The following is a 20693-nucleotide window of genomic DNA, read 5'->3' as shown; positions in this document are numbered from 1 at the left end:
GCAGATTGAGAGCAGTATTTAAAGATAATAAGATAATCGAACAGATTATCGTACATATGTTGTTTAAACATTGTCTAAGTATGTTGCTTGCCTTCGGTGTATGTAAACATCATTGTTGAACATTGCTTGTGAAAAAGTCTCAAACGCAAGTTTTATTACAGTTTAATAGAAGATGAATAATCACCTTATGAAAATATGGTGTTGAATTAACACTGTACAAAGGTTTTTTTTGGAACGACGGTGATTATAAGTAATAAGGACTTCTTCAACTTTTCTTCCACGATTTAGGTATTACTCGTTATAAATCCCTGTTAGACAAACGCTGAACAAGCATTTCTGAATGTTCAATGGAAAACTAGTTGTGTTATTGATGAATACACATTGAAGAGTCTATTTAAAATGTTATTACTGTTTAACAGCCGATGTAAGGTCATTGAATAGACATCTACTATATTACGTTAATCAAATGGTTTATTATTGAATTGATTCTCCATTTCTGGGCGATTGACGCTTGAATAACAGTTTTATTTTTACTAAGTCAATCATTAAACAACCAATAGCTGAACAAATCAGTTCTCAGAAACTTTTCTCAAGGGAGAAATTGTTTCATGGTAAGTTTAACAACACTTGTGATTAAATATTTGAATCTTAATCGGTAATAATGGTTACTACCGCACTTCTGCAATTTTTGTACAACGATGAGCCTACAACTGTGTTTAAGAGCTTTTATATTACGGGTGGTTGAAAAGTCGAATTCAAAGCTTCTCAAAGCAAATATATCACCACTGCCGTTTCGACCCATTTAAGTATTGTTGAAAAAGTGACGAAACAAGTGTTTCTAAAAATTGTAAAAGCTTGTCGTTCAATTGTATGTCGCATATGAAACAACAGAGTCCGGATCTATAGAAACAACTCATCTTCAATTATAACAGAGAGGCTTTTACACAACTAAACTAAATTATCAACCAACGTTGCTTCAACTTTAGTTCTACTTAATATTAAAGTTCCATGAACTTGGAACTAAAGCGCTGCTAAGAATATATGCAACATTTAATCATCGCATTATACAACTTATACTTTTGTTCAACTAACACGGCTGTTGTAAAGCTTTAGTTAAGCAGACAAGTTTATTAATCGCCTACAGTTGTTTCTTGGGAGGTATAGTAGATGAACCAATGGAAGAATTGAGAACAACGAAAGTACACCGAGAAGCAGCGACGACCAACGTAATTGATTTCAGCAAGTTTTCACGTTGGGAGGATTTGGTCAAATCTCTAGCCTATGTATACCATTTTGTCAACCGTTGTTCTAAGAAACAACGTGTTCCAACGAAATCCCGCCTTGTGACACTGGTACGTCAAGACTACGTAGCGGCAGAAAATGGATTGTGGCGAATAGTTCAAGCGAAAGAATTCGGAGAGGAGATTGCAGCATTAAAAAATGTGAAATTACCTGTAAAAACAGGTCGCATAATAAAGTCCAGTCCATTGGCGAAACTGTCGGCATTCCTAGATGAACAGAATGTTCTGAGAATGGAAAGTAGGATCGACCCAAAAGCCGCATATTACCCATACAATTTTCGAAATCCAATAATTGTACCTAAACAACATCGTGCCTCTGAGCTACTGATACTCCACTTCCATGGAAGATATGGTCACGCCAATGCTGAGACCGTTATAAACGAACTGCGACAGACCTACTATATTCCTAAGATCCGCTCAGTAGTAAAGAAGGTCATCAAACAGTGTATGTGGTGTCGTGTAGCAAAGCCGGACACTCCAAGAATGGCACCGTTGCCACAGCCACGTGTAATACCATTTGTTCGACCATTTACGCACACAGGTATTGACTATTTCGGACCACTTCTAGTGAAGCAGGGTCGTAGCAACGTTAAAAGATGGGTTGCAATTTTTACATGCCTTACCGTTAGGGCGGTGCATCTTGAAGTGGTGCATTCATTGACAATCCAGTCCTGCAAGATGGCCATTCGGCGATTTGTCGATAAACGGGGAGCACCGCAGAACATCTTCAGTGACAATGGTACCTGTTTTCGTGGAGCCGCCAGAGAACTAGCTGCTGAAATAAAATCGATTCATCTGGCCATTGCGGGTACCTTTACTAACGCTGAAACAGAATGGCATTTCAACCCACCATCCGCTCCACACATGGGAGGTGTGTGGGAAAGAAAAGTTCGCTCTATTAAAGATGCCTTCAAGGTTCTAGCACATCGTGAAAAGTTGGACGATGAAGGGCTGCGTACCTTGCTTGCAGAAGCCTCAATGATCGTCAATTCACGTCCTCTTACCTTTGTGCCGTTGGAATTTCCCGGTCAAGAAGTATTAACGCCGAATAGTTTTCTATTGATGAGCTCCAGTGGCAATAACAACAGTCTTCTGCGTATCCCTACCAATCAGACGGTTTCGTTGCGTACCAACTGGGGAGTAATGCAGCATCTGCTCAATCAATTCTGGCAAAGCTGGATAAAATCCTATCTCCCTACCATCGCAAGAAGAACAAAATGGTTCACAGATGTACGACCACTTCAAGAAGGCGACCTCGTGATTATTGTCGACGAAAGTGTACGAAATGGTTGGCTTCGTGGACGAATTACCAGGACGTATCCAGGTGTCGATGGACAAATACGCAAGGTAGACGTCCATACCAGCTCAGGAACATTTCAACGACCAACGGTTAAAGTGGCTCTCTTAGATGTGCTGGAAAATAGTAAGGCCGACGACAAGTTAGGCCTCACGGGTCGGGGTGTTGACGCACAAAGCGAATAGGCCCTTTGGATAGATAGGACTGAACAGATCCATAATCCATTTTATGTGACGTTTCGAATCATATGTTTTTTGTTTGTTTACCAGCTTTGAAACTTGCTGGCGGGCCCATTTATTTACGTTTCTTCTAGTGCCACATTTGGGAGGAGCTCATTCATTAATGGCGTGCAACGAGATTTTCAATCTTCCCCAGTAAAATTAAAATTAGCAGGCAGGGAAGAATTTATTTTATTTACTGGTAACATCAGACATGTAACCGCGTAGAAAAATAGCCAGAATGAGGCGAAAATGTCATCACCAACAAAAACGTTACCAGCGCCATTCACATATCATGCTAGTTTTTAAAACAATAACAATGAGCGGCCCGCCAGAAAACGTCAACCGACTGTCTCGTAAAATGGCTTATTGAGCTCTCGCCGAGTGGTGTCACAAACACGTGCGCAAATTTGCTGGTTGAAAATACTGCCGTTTGATTTTGCTGGGAACAGCTGATCTTTGTTTATATTTTCAACCAGCAATCTTGAAGTAGTGTTGGTGATATGTAACGTGTATGTACACGAGTGCAGAAACCACTATACTATAACAACCTGACAGATGGCATTTTTCTATAGAGGAGAATAGAAGAATAGCTCACACGTTTTTGCCACAAACTTAGCAATATAATTAGTTTTTTTTTTCTTATTATTTCAATATAATTAGCCAATAGGCGATTAAATTGTTAGCTAAGTTGCTTCTACTATTAAAATAACCTCTTGAGCATTACATCAGGTAAATATCGATAACATTGAATTCGTTATGTTGATCTAGATGTGGTATACTTAACAAAGTTTACAATTATGTATCAATTCAGGAAGAATCACGTTTCTTTGGAAGAAGAGCATATTTCAGTACCCTTACGAAGTTGCGATCAGGTGTTAACCGTGAGTAGCAGTTTGTATTGGCCAAGCAAAATGTCTAAGAATTACATTGAAATACACAGGTATCTACTACAAGCTGTCCTAGCACATATTTGAGGTCGATTTCTACTACACCACTGTAAAACTTAATTGTAAGTACTAAATATGTTATTTATTATTTATTTATTTATTTTAACTAAAATTTTGAAAGAGGGAAAAACCCCTTTGAGTGATCACTTAATTAGATCTTCTCAAAAAGGCACAAAACCTCTTCATCTTTTTTAAAACGTTATAATAAATATCTTATAAACTAAAGGCTCACTCGGATAGAACCATAACAGAGCCAGATTCTTGATCTTCTGAAATGTTCAATCAGAAAAAAGGGAAATAATCACTCTTGGTATGTGTTTCATATTTGAATCCTGAAAAAAAAACAAAGAAAATTAAGGCAGATACAAATCAAACAAGATATCATATCTCATTTAGATAATTACACTCTTAAAAATAATGAGATTTACAGGTGACATAAAACATAATCTGACGTAATATTTCGTGACATAATCACAAAAACGACTAAATTTTTAGTTTTTAGTGATGTACCAGAATATCTTATTTATCTATTTTTACATCATCATTAATAATACACATCGATCTTTTAAATTCACATATATGAGTGCAGGAAATAATAAGATTGAGGTGTTCTCTTTTCAATAGTTTATTACGTAATGGTCATTGTCAGTCATAAGTCTAAGTCGATGCCTACTACAATTTAGATTTATTCACCAAAGCCTACTACAATGAGGCTATTAAAGTTAATCATATCACTTAAATTTGTGTTCATCAAAACGTGAATTTACATGGCTTCCAAATTGTTGGCGGCGTCATGCTAACCGTCAAGTTTGTTTTCAAGTATGGCCGCGGTAAGACGTTAATATATATATATAATAGTTTCAAAGTAGGATAAAATTTACTTCCAAGTATATCACGGACAGAGGTAAAGGGAGTTTGGTAAAAGATTTTCAAATTTTTAATGAATTTATTTCTAAATATCATAAATTTGGTGCATACAAACACAATATGATCAATATCTTCATAAAATTCCCCACAATCGCATAAATTTGAATCCTTCATATCAAAGCGATATAAATAACTGTTGCATATGTAATGATTCGACATTATTCGTGAAAAAGTGCAAATAAAATTTCTATTTACAGATATGTTTTCAAACCATGGGAATTTTTCAACAAACGGACAAATGGAATGACACCAACGTCCTTTATCACTCGAATTCCAAAAATGTTGCCAATTATCCATACAATATTTATTAAGTTTTGAATGATATTCTGAAGCACAAATTTCTCTATTGTAAATAATTCCACGAGCAACCCCTAATTTGGCCAAAGAATCAGCTTGTTCATTGCCATAAATATTACAATGAGCAGGAACCCACAAAAATTTAATTAAAAACCCTTGAGTATATAAATCATACAAAAGATTTTTAAGCTCCAAAAGAATGTGATGAGTTTTTGAATTAAAGTTTATGGAATTCAAAGTATGAAGAGAACTCAAACTATCAGAACATGTTATAAATAAGTTTGGAGTAAAAAGTCTAATCAAGTTACATGCAAAATATAAAGCAGTTATCTCAGCTATGAATATAGAACAAGGATTTTGTAATTTAAAAAAGTGAGCCAAAAAATTATTAAATACTCCAAATCCAGCAACATTCTGAATTAAAGATCCATCAGTGAAATAAAATTGATCACGACTGATACCTTCAAAATTACGTTCAAATAAATAATTTGCAAAACGCGGATGTTCAATTTTTGGAATTTGTTTCAATTCTTCATATAAAGATAAATCAATAAGGGGTCGAAAAGTATGAATATTTATATTGTAATTTTGGAATCCAGGGGAAGAAATTGGCGTTAAATTCTCATTTAAACAATATATAAAGGAGCTTAATATTTTACTTGACGGATTGATTTCAAATAACGATTTTAAATTATCAATAATCGGATGTTTGTACGAAACACATTGCAACAGAAATTTACAATTTAATTTTTGAAATCGAATTTTGAGAGGTTCAATTCCAGCCAATACTTCAATAGATTGAGTATGCGTTGAATTCAAAAGCTTCAAACAAATTCTTAAACAACGAAATTGCAATTTTTCAAGTTTTGAAAAATGAGTTTGAACAACATTACCAAATGTAAAACATCCATATTCCATCACAGAGCGAATAGTTGTTTTGTAAAGCGTTATTAAATCAGACGGATGAGCACCCCACCAAGTACCAGTAATTGATCGAAGGAAGTTTATTCTTTTCGAACAAACTTTTTGAATATATGAAATATGACTTGCCCAATTTAATTTAGAATCAAACCATATACCAAGGTATTTATAATCAAAAACTTGTTCAATTTCATATCCATTTAGATATAAACTAATACTAATTGTTGAATGCTTTCTTGAAAAAATCATATATTTAGTTTTTTGAACTGAAAATGTAAAACCATTATCAAATGCCCAGGTATCAATATTGTCTAACGCAGATTGCATGAAATGTCTGATAATTTCTCTATTTTTACCACTAATAGATAAAACATTATCATCAGTAAACTGTATTAAAAAACATCCATTAGGAATAATATTCATCATATCTGATGTAAATAAATTATACAAAAATGGACTCAAACTTGATCCTTGAGGTAACCCAAAACAACTATGACGAATAATTTTTGATGACCCATTATGGAAAAAATGCATTATCTTCAAAGAAATAAGTTATACAAGAAATTTGAAATTAAATTAGGAATTTTTAAATTGTTTATTTTCTTGAAAAGCAAATCAATCAAAACAGAATCGTATGCACCAGAAATATCAAGAAAAGTAGAAACTACATCTTGTTTTTTATTGAATGAAAGTTGTATTTGAGAAGCTAAACGAGCGGTACAATCACGAGTACCTCGACCTTTTCTGAATCCATATTGGGAAGATGAAAAAATATTATTTTTCTCTGCCCATAATTCTAACCGATTTAAAAGCATACGTTCCATAAGTTTACGTAAACATGATAATAAACTGATAGGTCTTCGACTATCAGCTAATGAAGGATCTTTACCAGGTTTAAGAATACTTACTACTTTCACGAAACGCCATTCAAAAGGAATAATATTTTGAGAAAGGAATATTGAAAGTAAAAATTCCTTACAATCCTCTGGTAATTTTTTAAGAACTATAAATTTAATATTATCAATACCTGGGGCAGTATTTTTAGTGAGTGATAAAGCCAAATGTAATTCCTCTAAAGAAAAAGGAACACAAAGCTCAGGAAAATAATTAACAGTTTGATTTTTAAAATTAACAAGTGTAGGAACAAAATCAGGACATATTTTTGATGCAAATTGTTCAATCAAAGCTTCAGAGTATTCCAATACATTCGGATCTGAAGAATAATAATTTCTCAAATTTCTTGCCACAGACCATAATTTAGCTAAAGAAGTTTCTTTATCAAGACTTTCAACAAAATGTCTCCAAAAATTTATTTTCTTAAATTTGGTAATTCTTGTAAATAAAGCTTCAGCTTTACAATACAAAAAATAATCTTCTCTTCGACCTGATTTACGAAATAATTTAAATGCAAGAGATTTTTCTTTCAAAGCATTTGAACATTCATCATCCCACCAGAAAGAAGGCCGATTTTTCTTTAAGTTTCCTGTAATAACCTTCTTTTTCTGAGATTTATGTAAGCATTCAAACAACAATTTTTAAAAGAGATTATATTTTTCAATTGCAGAAAGAGAAGTATCACTCCTTATAATTGAAATTGACATCAAATTCGCAAATTTAGTCCAGTCTACATTTTTACATAGATCAAATACAAAAGTCTCTTGTGTAAATTTGTCACATCTAGTATTTTGGAATTCAATCAAAATAGGTAAATGATCACTATTATTTGGATCATTAATGATCATTAATAAGGGATAAGTTAATACATGAAGGATTATTAGGAGTAACTGCAATTCTAGTGAAAGATCCATCATTCAAAATATTCAAGTTTAATTCATCAATCAAATCCATTATCAATGAACCTCTACCATCAGATTTGTGACTACCCCATGCTATATTATGAGCATTAAAATCTCCCAAAATATAGAAAGGGGAAGGAATCAAATCTAAAATATTTTTAATTTGGGGTATTGAAAAAGAAGCATTAGGAGGAATATAGAAACAAATTATACAAAAAGTAAAACCATTTTTTGTAATTGAAACAGCTACATATTCAATTTGGGATTCCACCGACAAATCTAAATATTTAAATTCAATATTATCTCGAATACCAATTAAAACACCTCCATATGAAACTGTTCTATCTTTACGTATAATTTTGAATTGTGGAATTCTGAAAAATTTGGTTCTTTCCAACCAAGTTTCATTTAAACAAAATATATCAATATTGAAGTTTGTTATCAATACTTTAAGTCTGTCAATTTTGTTAATTATGCTGCGACAATTCCACTGTAAAATTTTCAAAATTTTTGAATCCTTCGAAGCCATTACAATGAAAAAAGAGATGAAATGATGGGTCCAACTGCATTCAGTTTATTTAAAATAGAAGCCAAGAAAGGTAGAATCATTTTAATTATTTTTTTCCAGAATTCACTAAGTTCCAAAAAATCAACTAATTCTTCTAATATTTTCAAAATTGAATTGTCAGAATTTTTATTATCATTGATCTTATCGGTTTGTTTAAATTGTTCATCAAAAGAAATATTATTTTTTTTAAAACCAGGAATATTTTTTTGCTGACTACAATTTTTAAGTACAGGAAAATTTGTGTTATAAGAAGATTGAGGTTCAAAACTAAATGAATTAGTTTTTGATGAATTATTATGTGTTTTTTTTCTTTTAATGGGAGGATTGTAAGTGAAATTCTGTTGTTTCCCAAAATCATTATCATCATTATCTGGTAAAATTTCCTAATTATTTGGAGAATTGATATTGTCTGATGATTTCATAATATGTATCTGCATATGATAAAAGATTTTTGTTTTCAATTTTTTGATTTAATTTGGATTGGTTTTCAATATAAACTGTACATTGTTCAAAAGAAATATGTTTTTTTTTCTACAATGAATGAAAACACCAGAATTTTCCTTACAATCTGAGGTCGGATGCCCATCTCCGCATTTAGAACATTTTAATTTGTTTGAACAAAAACTAGCAGTATGACCAAATAGGAGACAACGCTCACAGTGCATTATCTTTGGATAGTAAAGCCTGACATGAAAAATTACATTATCAATCATTACATAATCTGGTAACACAGAACCAGAAAATGTAATTTTTATACAATTTGAATAAACATATTTAGATTCACTACCATTAAAAAATAATTTGGATAATCGATTGCATTCCAAAATCTGAACTGGTGCAATGGATTTGTTTCTGAAAATACCTAAACCGTGATTTTTAATGTCATCACAATTTAAATCTTCATCGTATATAACTCCATTGATTTCACAAGAATCACATGGAGCATATACACGATATGAATTTACAAACAATTTAGATTCTAAGAGGGCATTGGCATCCTCTCTAGATCCAAAAACAACTCTTAATTTATCTAAAGAAATTATTTTGATTTCTTTCACAGATTTATATATTTTATAAATCTCTGAAGAAATCAATAAAACATTAATGGGTCTGTCTTTTTTACGAAAGTAAACAACAAATAGACCCGAGAAAGTAGAAGGATAAATTTTTATCCGAAAAGGTTTTGAAGGAGGCGACTCTTTAGAATGAGAATTATCATTCGAATCTCCTTCCCCTCCGTCAGTTTCCATAATATAAACTAAATGTAAACAGAAATGAACAGAATAGAATAAGGAATAACGTAAGGAACAAAATAAATACAAACGATACTTAGATTTTTAAAGACGGCCCTTCGATGAATAATTCCACAAATAAACAAATCTTGAAATTTTTGAATCCCGGTTTCTGAACACCAACTCTTGAGAGTGGTCCTATAACACTTCCCCGAATACCATTACCCCGAAAACCATTTCCCCGAAAACCAGTACCCCGAAAACCATTACCCCGAATGTAACGTTACCCCGAATGACACATTACCCCGAAAACCATTACCCCGAATAGTAAATTACCCCGAAAACAAGTTCCCCTAATACGACACTTCCCCGAAAATCAGTGATGCACTTCAAGAAATTCTTCAAGGAAGCTCGCGAATTTGAGCCTGAAAGTTTTCGACTTAGTAACTACTACTATTCCTATTAGTGATTTTTTATTCAATCATCGGCTGTTCTTTCGAGGTTGTATAATGGAAGTGTAAAAATTTTAATCAATGATTTTCTCTTCATAGAGTTATAGGCTGTTCTTTCGAGTTGTACCGTTTGAGTTGAAGTCTGAGCGACAGCGGTAAAAAAAATCGACTGACAAAATTGTCTTGAGCGAAATTCAAAGTTGACAGTGACTTCAAAAAATAAATGAAAATAAGCCCCTGTATTACTTGTCTGTATTACATCTTGTCAGTATTACAATTTCCAACAAGAGATTTGTCCTTCTTTTAGTTATCGGCTATTCTTTCGGAAGTTGCACTTGCAAAGTGATTGTTGGCATCACAGTTATTGACGCTTTCAACAGTGGTTTTTTCTTCTTTTATCATAGGCTGTTCTTTAGCGATGTACTTTTGGAATAGTGGTCAGTTTAATATCAGTTATCATTTTCATCTGACATTTTTCAAACCATAGTCTAATGACATTTTAGAATATGTTGAACTCGCATTGCCTCCAGCAATATAAAAATATAATTATGCATTACCGAATAATATAACGCTTTTGAAAGAGGGCGGGAAAGGTCTCTAATATTAACATGTCAGCATTATCATCAGTTCGAAAAATGATTTATTGCTGTGAACACAATCATTCTCACAAAATCAAGTACACGCCTGTGAGTAAAATTTGGGTTCTCACTTGGCTCATGAAGAATAGCTGTTGATTAAAAGAATAATAAAAATCTTTGATAACATGAAGAACATGAATTCAAATGAAAATCAATATTCTATGAAATAGGTATATGGGATTCATTTGTCGGATCTTCAATTTTTCGTGCCAAGAAAATTCGGGGTTATGGTCCATTCGGGGAAATGGTATTCGGGGTAACGGACTATTCGGGGTAATGGTTTTCGGGGTATTGGTTTTCGGGGTACTTGACCATTCGGGGTATTGACTTTCGGGGTGATGGTTTTCGGGGTAATGGTATTCGGGGAAATGTTATAGGATCCTTGAGAGTAAGTTCAAAACAGGAAAAAACGTATTCAACATCAACGTCCCAAATTGAAATCATTGGGAAATCTCGAATGATACTTAGAATTTTGAAGACGGTCCTCCGATAAATAATTCCACAAATCGACAAATTCTTGAAGTTTTTGAATCCCAATATCTGAAGACAAACTCTTGAAAATAAGTTGAAAACAGGAAACATCGTAACCAACATCAACGTCCAAAATTGAAATCCTCGGAAAATCTCGAATCTGAAATTGGAGAAAAAATGACAAGCGAAGAAAAAAACCATGTTGCCTGGTCAAGGCCTACTTACCGAGTATGAACTAAATATGTTCAAACTACACATTATTAACATGCAATAAAATTTCAGTCGAGTCTCGCTTCGCTCGGACTACGGAAAAGTTTAACAAGAGTCATAAGGTTGAATAATAAATACCGCTTTAGATAGATAGACATAACACCCATGAACTACAAGTGTTCCAAGGAATGTGTATTGGTAATTAATCAAATCACGACTCAGTGCAACGTCCGTACTTTGTATTTCATCCAATTCCGAAAGATTAGTCAATTTCTCTTGCAAATAAATACATCTCAAATAACCACCCTGTCTATTTCCAGATCGGTTGCGCCCGTCCCTGGACGTTGTGGATGTGACTCTGCCGGGGTGCTGTAATGTTCCACTCGTACCAAACCTTGTGGGAAGCAACGCATCGCCAAAAGTTGACCACGATCTCCTCGCCGGCCCGGACCTGCACCGGTTCCGTCAGCGGGAAGAACATCGAGAACCACGAAGCGAGGCCCTTGGTATGCGTGAACGGATGAATACTGATGGTGATGTCTTTGTACAGGACGGAATCGAAATAGCCGCAAAAGCCGTGCATCACACAGTCCAACTGAGCCTTGAAGCGGAGCGTTTTGTACCGAGAATTGTCGATTATCGGATCCAGGTTCGGATGGACGAACTCGAAAACCGCCTGGGGATTGTCGATGTGATAGGCGTTTTTCAGGTAGGCCACGTAAGTGCCTTCCATGTACCGGGACGTCACGATTCGGTCCTTGGCGTGTAGACTCTTTTCCATCGACCTTATCTGGCTGTAGATCTTTGGCGCCATACATGGATTGAGATAAGATGTAGATTTGCCTGGAATTTAGATAATGTCAAAATAGTTATTCGACGAGCACAGATAAATCGAATGAAAATGATCATTGTGCCATACGATTTAATTTACAAATAGGGTATACCAATATTAATGTAACTGGTGATATTTGAGCAGCATGGAAAAGACTGACTGTACATGTCTACTCCGTGATTACTCGGAGCTGGTAAGAATTGCACTTGTATCCAAATTGATACTAAACGGGACTTTCTGCTTATTCTCGAAGTGCACGTATCATTGATCAATAACGGCGCCGGCCAAGTCCTCACAGTCAGTTGGGATGATGAAGGAATGTTAGTGTGTAATGATTGGTGCTTCTAGGTAAATATTGTTCATAAGATATTTAGAATATCCATAGGAAATTGCCTACAGTTAGGCGTTAAGCGTAAATTTATTGAAACTTATCAATTGAATATTCTCTTAAGTATTGAAATGAGAAAAATTCAGCAAGCATATTTAGATTCAATTTCACACAGAAAGTACGGTAATTCAACTCAGTAAAACTTACATGGAATGCTGACTCCATCCGGCTTCAAATGCTTCTGTGCGCCATCCAGGCATTCCGGCGAGAGCTCGTTATCCCCAAACGATCCTAAAAGCTCCGAAACCAGAATATCCGCCTTTTCCGGGGGTTCGAATTCTCGCATATCCGTAGAAATGAGTTCGATGTTCTTGTCCTTCCACAGTTCATTGATGAGGGCACTCAGTGTGACGATGGCGTTGGGATTCTTTTCGACGACATAGATCTTCACCATTCGCTTACTCTTCGAGGCGGCATTTAGGGCGGCTCGAACCAAAGGACCTCTGCCACCGCCCACAACCATTATGATGGAGGTGCGGGTTTGGATTTCAGAGGATGGGACGCGGTCCCGGAGTGCCTCTTCGATTGCATTCTGGTACAGAATATATTTGACTGGGTCTTTCTCGAACACTTCGTAGGTGAAGCTGTCCAGATTATCGTACAAGGGCTGCAGAGGGATCTCCAGCAGGTCGTCATATCCTTGCATCGGGTCTTTCTTGTAGTTCGACCGGAGGATGTACTTGATGTAATCGGCGTAATGGACTAGCCGTTTATCGTCCGGATTGGCCTTTACTATGAAATGACATCCGAACGTTCTGTAGAACAGTACCAAGCAATTCCTGATGCGCTTTGGACAAAACTGCGTAGTTGTTGGCATTGGTCAGAAAGATGTTCGAGGACAAAACCACCGCATCGACCGGTTCTCCAAGCCAACGATAGATTTCCCGTTTTTCCGGGATGTCCGCCGTAAACTCGAGGGCAACTTTCACGTGCGTGTCGAAGTCTGCATAGGATCGGAAATTGTTCCACCAGTTCCACGTATCATCCGCTCCGCATTCGTAATCCGCGTCGCTTCTCCAATTGGCCTGCGCTACCTTCGGATTGACCATCGGAACCTCGACCAGCAAGACTCCTTTCAGCCCCACGGTGGTAACCCTGGCCAGATTCGCACAATTCCCGCTCTTCAACCGCAACAGAATGTATCCATTTTGCACCAAATGTTCCGCGTAGGAAAGCTCCTGCCTGAGTGTCGATTCACCCTGCTTTCGGACATTATCGTCCTCCGAATCGCAATCCACACCGCAACTCAACCGGCAAATCACCCGATTAAGCCACTGCGTTGAACTGAGCAGCAGATCCGAACGCGTGAAGCGATTGTGGCCGGTCTTGAGCGGTTCCTGTACAAACTCCCGCTCGAATCTCCGGTGAGCCAACGGAATTGTGATCGAGTTGTAGTTCGATTTGGCGGCGTGCTCGATGGCCGTTTCCAACTCGTAAAGCGTGTCCTGGTGCAGCGAGATGGACACTTTGATTTGCGGTGGTTCGGACATTGTATCGGTGCGCGATCCGAACGATGGAATTTAACTGTTTTGGGGGACGTTTTTCCGGAAAATTTTCACTGATAAGAAAATCGGCTACAACCGTGTGTTATTCGCGTGAAAACGAGGTTCTGTTTGGGTATTTTCGAGCTATTTTGTTTGGGAGTGCGCAGAGTCGAGCAGAATGGAAATGCTGCCGAACACGAGATAATTTTTTGCGATGTGTGAACGTTTCCGAAGGGATTCAAAACCACGCGCGCAAAACAATTCAATACAGAGTCAGAATTAGGGCGAATGTGAAACTAATATAATACACTCTCAGTGAAATCGGTTTGAAGTTACACGCAATAAAATTGTGTGGTAACAACTACCATTTTAGGGGGTTAACTTAATGGCCGGTACGCTGATCATAAGTACTGTGCAAAAGGATAGGACAAGAAACGGTCAAGGAATGATTCCGGTACCGAAATTACTTGAGCTGTACGCTGCTGATAAGTAGAGCTGATTTCATAACGTCAGTAACGCCTGCCGTGCATATCAAATGGAGCTGTCACTTTTCCGTACGGAAAAATGTGCCGCTCAATTATTCCGCAAGTAAAAGTGACATTTCGCTCGTATTGGATCAGCTGTCAAAACTACTTGGGTAAAAAGGAGAAATTTTACTTGAGCGCTTTACGTTTCAGGTGCATACTACGCATAACCCGCATAGAGAATCACAGTTCGCCTTACATTGAAAACAATTAATCACTTTTATCTGTTAAGGTTAATGTACTCCGAACAGTTGGTTTTATGTTGAACTGTATTCAGTCTAAGGCTTAAGACGTTTAACAATGATTTGCGTGATGTTTGCCAAACAGTAACAATAAAAGATACTGTCCAGATATTGTAAAATTATACGGAGTTTCAAATCTCCAAGAAATGGTAAAATTATTACTTGACATTCTGCGAAACGGTCATTATCGCAAAACACTAACACATTTACATTTTACCGTATACAACCTATTTTTAACAGTTTGGCAAACAGTGGTTCGCTTTAGTGTTTGTGAGCGAAGTACCTAGAATATTTTCATCGTTTCGCCATTTGTTTTGTTTGGTTTAGGAGTGAAAAAAAACTCGTGCGGAAATAAATTTTCAAGTGGCGGATCTTTATTTGAGAAGGATTCAAGCTTCTTCCCTCTGGTTTAAGGCTTATGAGCTAGATCCCAAGTGACCCGTTTCATATCCAGATTTCTCAGGTAAGAAGAATTTATTCCGTGTAACTTAGATCCAAGTTCTAACGGGCACCAATTTGTTTTTTCCAGGATGTGTTGTTGCAGTGACCTAGAAATGAAACCAACAAATTATTACCGTTACCGATCTTCCCGTAATCTTCTAGCTGAGAAATCGTGCTTTCAAGGCCCAGGATTGTGCGAGCAAGAACCCCCCGAGTTTGGAACGGCGAAAAAGCAGAAAAAAGTGGTTAAATAAGAAACGCAATCTGTTTTACAGTGTGATTGCTCTAATATGAATAAAAATGCATAAACGATCAAATTCGTTCATCTTTCACTGATTAATCACAACAGGGATAATTCTTGGGTTAAATACTATACTTCACAATTAAACGATAATTACATATACAGTATTTGTTTTGATTTAAATTATAAAGTTCAACCATTCTCTACCTGTTTGGATTATAGTAGATTGATCAAAAAATGGAAGGTATGTGAACAGTTTGGCAGATTGTAATGAAAAAATTTTGTTCGACAAAATCGGCCTATTTAAATGGTTACATAACTTAACCGCCTATTTCCCACATTGTAATTTGTGCAAATACCATTCCCCGAACTGTAAAACCCGTTTATGGTACTGTTGGTTTATTGTTATTTTTAATTTTACAACCGAATTATACGAATACTGTTGTTAATTGTTGTGGATTGAATGGGAAACAGTAGATGTATGGTTCATAATTATGCGGGAAGCGCTCGCATCGGCAATTTTCAGCAGACCAAAAATGCGCTTGATTTTACGTCTGCAGTCGAAATCAGTTTGGTGAAAATGCTTTCTGTCGAAAATACCAGTAATGTGGTGGGATGTACCGTAAACATAGTAAAATTCCATGGTAGTATTAAGAATGGGCGTAGTCAGCTAAAATAGTAATTTTCACCACAGTATTTTTTCCCGTGTAACTGGACATAATTCCAATGGATCATTGAATTAACCGAAACGGCCGCTATGAAAAGCATAGAAAACGTGTGTTTGACAGAACAGCAATGCTGTCACATTGTCCCATATACACCCGGATAAAAAATACAATACAAAAACAATATAACATATTGAAACAGTACCATTCAATATATTGGAAATACAATACAGTATATTGTAAAATGACAATACAATTACAGTACAATATATTGTTTTGAACAGTTCACTGTACGGTATATGAGATTTTTGCAATATAATGTATGGGTGGTTAAAGAAAAAAGCAACAGTTGTTTTACGCGAAAATAGGAATTTGACCAAAATTGTAAGGTATAAAACCAATTAAAAACAATACAATGTTCTGTTACAATAGGGGTATTCACTTAACAGCGTAAAGCACTGCGTAAGCCATGCTAAATTGGGTATTTGCAATATTCCATGACATTGCATAAACTGCGAATGGAATATTTCAGAACGATCAAAACCAACGGCCCAGCAATCCATGAGCGCTCTGGTGATTTAACAAATGTCAACAGTTTGTTTTAGTACGTATTCGGAAAATGCATTTTCATGTTTCGATACCCGGCTGGAAACACTGTGAACACTGTTCACTGTGAATTGGAATTTAATTACTGACAAAAGATTGATGATTCACATTCCAATAAGAGCTTGTAGCTGGATGTTGAACTTCATATGTGTCATGGTGACGGAATTGGATACATTGATCTAGATCGGGAAAAAATTATGATCGGTTTAGCAACGGATACGGATTTTGCCTGAGAGGCTCCGGGAACAGCTAATGCTTTTTATTCATACCGATTGAGTGGAAAAAAAACAATAGACTAACTTATCTACTTCAGTGGTCTGGGAACGTTTTCAATTAAAGTTTAACTACCTCCCAATCGAATCATGCGAATCCAAGTACGAGTGGCCAAATAGCGTGTTTAGGCAATATGAATACGGAGGTATCTTCACCAATCCCTAATGTTCTGGGGTCAGCTCCAGGTACCCTGGTAAAAAAGGTCATATGTGAAATTTCTAAGCACCAAACTTCGCTGTTTTCGATATAACATTGGTACGCCAACCATTTACCTCTATTGCATACCTGTCACCATCTGTAATATCAATTCGTGTGTCGTTAAATTACAAAACCCATCTAAAATAAATCCCAAAAATAATCAATTTACGAGCTGAAATATCAGATTTAAAAAAATATATAGACGTTGACAGCGGTTAGACCTAGATAACTAGATTAAAAATATCCGTTTTGACACTCCGTCACATGCAATGGGGAATATTTCATTTGAAATATTTCCTTGCTGTAGTTACGCAGGTTTATGTTTTACGAGACTTTAAGTGAATACCCCTAATATATTATATTGTTTTTGAATTGTATATCCAAACATGAATAATATTGCTTCGACATTCAATTACAATATTTTATTTGACAGCTTCAAACTCAGCCAGATTAGGGTTTATTCACAAATTTCAGACGCCAAAAATGGCCATTTTTGACACCCACCCACCCCCGCGTAAAGCCCCAAGCACAATGTGAGCGGCAGCGCGGTACAACGGCAAAACGGCAAGCCCATCTTGAGCTACACTCTACTTGTCAAGTCAATGTTGAAAAGGATTTAGTCAACATGGGATTGATAAGTAAAGTGTAGATCAAGATGGGCATGCCGTTTTGCCGTTGTACCGCGTTGCCGTTCACATTGTGCTTGGAGCCTAACGCTGTATGTATGAATATTTTATAAATTTTGTATGAGCCGTAACATCACGTGGACACCCACCCGAATAAAAAATACAATACAAAAACAATATAACGTATTGTAACAGTACCATTCAATATATTGGAAATACAATACAGTATATGTAAAATGACAATACAATTACAGTACAATATATTGTTTTGAACAGTTCACTGTATGGTATATGAGATTTTTGCAATATAATGTATGGGTGGTAAAGTATCGTAACAATACAAATATAGATATTTTCTCATACAAACATTTTGAAAATACAATACGATATAATGTTCATGTATTGTCTTGATTAACAATTCGTGTATTGTTGTACAATACAAAAACAATTCAACGAACTGTATCATGGTTGCATTCGTCGTTACACCTAATGTCAAGTGACTTCTAAAAACCTACTTATTTTAAGTTTTTGAATATTTTTTCACCCACCATTTCTTGCTTTCTGAACTTGTTTTGTTTTTTTCTTTCAGCAAAGTTACATAGAAAAAAGCAACAGTTGTTTTACGCGAAAATAGGAATTTGACCAAAATTGTAAGGTATAAAACCAATTAAAAACAATACAATGTTCTGTTACAATATATTATATTGTTTTTGAATTGTATATCCAAACAAGAATAATATGAAAGACAAATTAAAGACTCCCATGTCGCTTGCAGTTGGCTAAAATTTTATGGCTCATAAGGTAATCTAGAATGCCGTTCAAAGTGTACTGCGATCTGTCAAACTTGGGTACCTTTTGCACTACCGAGGGACCAAATGCAGTACTAGAAGTGGTACCCAATCTGAGCCCGAGTGGGACGGACCTGATAATATTGCTTCGACATTCAATTACAATACGCTGTATTGCATCCAATACGTTATATTGTACATTAATGGTTTATTCCATTCACTGAATGATACGTTTTTATCCGGGCAACCACCCCCTTCAGCGTTATGAAATTTTTTAATGGGCCCTCAGCAAGGATGAAAAAAAAATCGCCTCTAGCGACTAACAACATAGTATTTGAATGGTCTAAGATGACCGTCGCTCTTGCCGCAGCATGATTTGAACATCTCACTACGCGCGCATAGTAAGGATACAGCGGGGATTCGCTGGTTGGAACACGATTGCCTTCCATCTAGCGAATCCGACCCGTTAGTTGGAACGACTGACAGCTGGTGAAAATGCTCCACACTAACGCATCTGGAGAGCAAATCGTCACGAAACGCACATATACATACGCATTTGTTCTATATATGGAGACTTCAATTGAGCTCTCGCCGAGCGGTGTCACAAACACATGCGCAAATTTGCTGGTTGAAAATACTGCCGTTTGATTTTGCTGGGAACAGCTGATCTTTGTTTATATTTTCCACCAGCATTTTTTAAGTAGTGTTAGTGACATGTAACGTGTATGTACACGAGCGCAGAAACCACTATGCGACGGTACTCAGACGTCAGAGTCAGTTTGACATTTTCTGTTGACATTTGAGTGCTTTTTAGTTGGAATATTTTCCAACCAGCGAACATCCAACCATCGAGTCATTCCATGTAGCGGACCTCCAACGAGCGAATCCCCACTGTATATGGAGCATCTGATGCACTGTTTGTCGCGGGACAAACCGTTTGTCGAATGTTGTAACATGTTGAGATTAACATGAATCAGAACGCGTTCACAGCATAATTTGCCGCACAAACTATGCCCGATTGGTTTTCTGATCAGAAATGACATACCAGAAGACAGATCGCGGAATAAAAGCTTCAAAATCCTCGAAATGTTATGCCTTTGATTTGCGAACAATTGATCGTTAGCACACATGCCAAGTGATTCATTTTTCGCGGAGCGGAGTTTGTTGTTAGGCTTTGACGACTAAAGGTTTATCGTTGTTGCTATGCTCGCATGATAAAGAACAACCGCGATGCACTGTAAACTCGTCATTACCGTTTAATGTGGAAAAATACCCATTATTTTCTGATATATGAAAACGTCAAAATAAAGGGTAAATTATTTTTTCGAATAATGGGTGCCCAATTAACATTTAGTGCAAATGTAAACATTCTCTAGGCCTTCTTTATACGGCTTCATGCTGAGTAAAGGCGTTGTACATACGAACGAAAGCTTCTATGCGATCCTTTTACCAACAAATCTGGCGAATCTACTCAGCTACTATTAAGCTGTGTTGGCAGCTCTTATTCATATTGATCATTGCTCTATCTCGACAGTTATACGACAAGTAGCCGTGTAACGTTTTCGGAAGGCGCTTTCTCAACCATTTCGCAACTGTTGAATAATTAATATACAGCTTCGCTGTATTATCAATTAAATATTATTTTCAAGCTGTTTCATAGCTTTCGGAATTCATATCATAAATATCTGAGAATTTAATGTTCCTAACGTTACCTGCCACCGCTTGGAATCGAACTCACGATCTCTGCATCCACAAGTCTCGACGCTGTCCTTGTTGCCACCACAGTCTATATCGAAAGGCAAAGGAAACACACCGTTTTGTTCTACATCGAAAACGGTTCACACAATATTTTATAATGATAATGCAATGTTTACATCCAATAAGCTGAGTAGATGCGCCACAAGTTGTTGTTTTCCAGCATACTGCTGTATGCTCGCTGTATAACTAACGACAAAGCGCTTCTTAAATATATATTGAGCAGCATAACAAATCATATTGTATAGAAGCAGCCGGATTGCTGATGGCGAGTTCTATTCCACATCATAAGGTTGCTATCTTTTACGGTGTTGAGTTACAGCTTAGTGAAAGCTGCAAAAGCGATAACTGA

The 20693-nt window shown here is 36.3% G+C and overlaps 1 protein-coding gene and 1 long non-coding RNA gene across 2 annotated transcripts; one reads left to right on the top strand and one right to left on the bottom strand.

Moving 5' to 3' along the window:
- Positions 1-11496: 11496 nt before the first annotated feature.
- Positions 11497-14133, bottom strand: LOC5569383 (protein arginine N-methyltransferase 5). The gene is given in 3 exon segments (XM_001658412.2): positions 11497-12121; positions 12646-13270; positions 13272-14133. Coding segments are annotated over 3 exon segments (1875 nt in total). The 5' UTR covers positions 13989-14133; the 3' UTR covers positions 11497-11588.
- A 697-nt stretch (positions 14134-14830) lies between these two features.
- LOC110675849 lies at positions 14831-15506 on the top strand. The gene is made up of 2 exons (XR_002499847.1): positions 14831-15211; positions 15278-15506. It is a non-coding gene; the product is annotated as an uncharacterized LOC110675849 (long non-coding RNA).
- The last annotated feature ends 5187 nt before the right edge of the window (positions 15507-20693 follow it).

This window comes from Aedes aegypti, chromosome 2 (genome assembly GCF_002204515.2).
Source record: "Aedes aegypti strain LVP_AGWG chromosome 2, AaegL5.0 Primary Assembly, whole genome shotgun sequence".
Taxonomy (NCBI): domain Eukaryota; kingdom Metazoa; phylum Arthropoda; class Insecta; order Diptera; family Culicidae; genus Aedes; species Aedes aegypti.
Note: the sequence above shows the minus strand (reverse complement) of the source record. Positions and strands in the feature narration are given on the sequence as shown.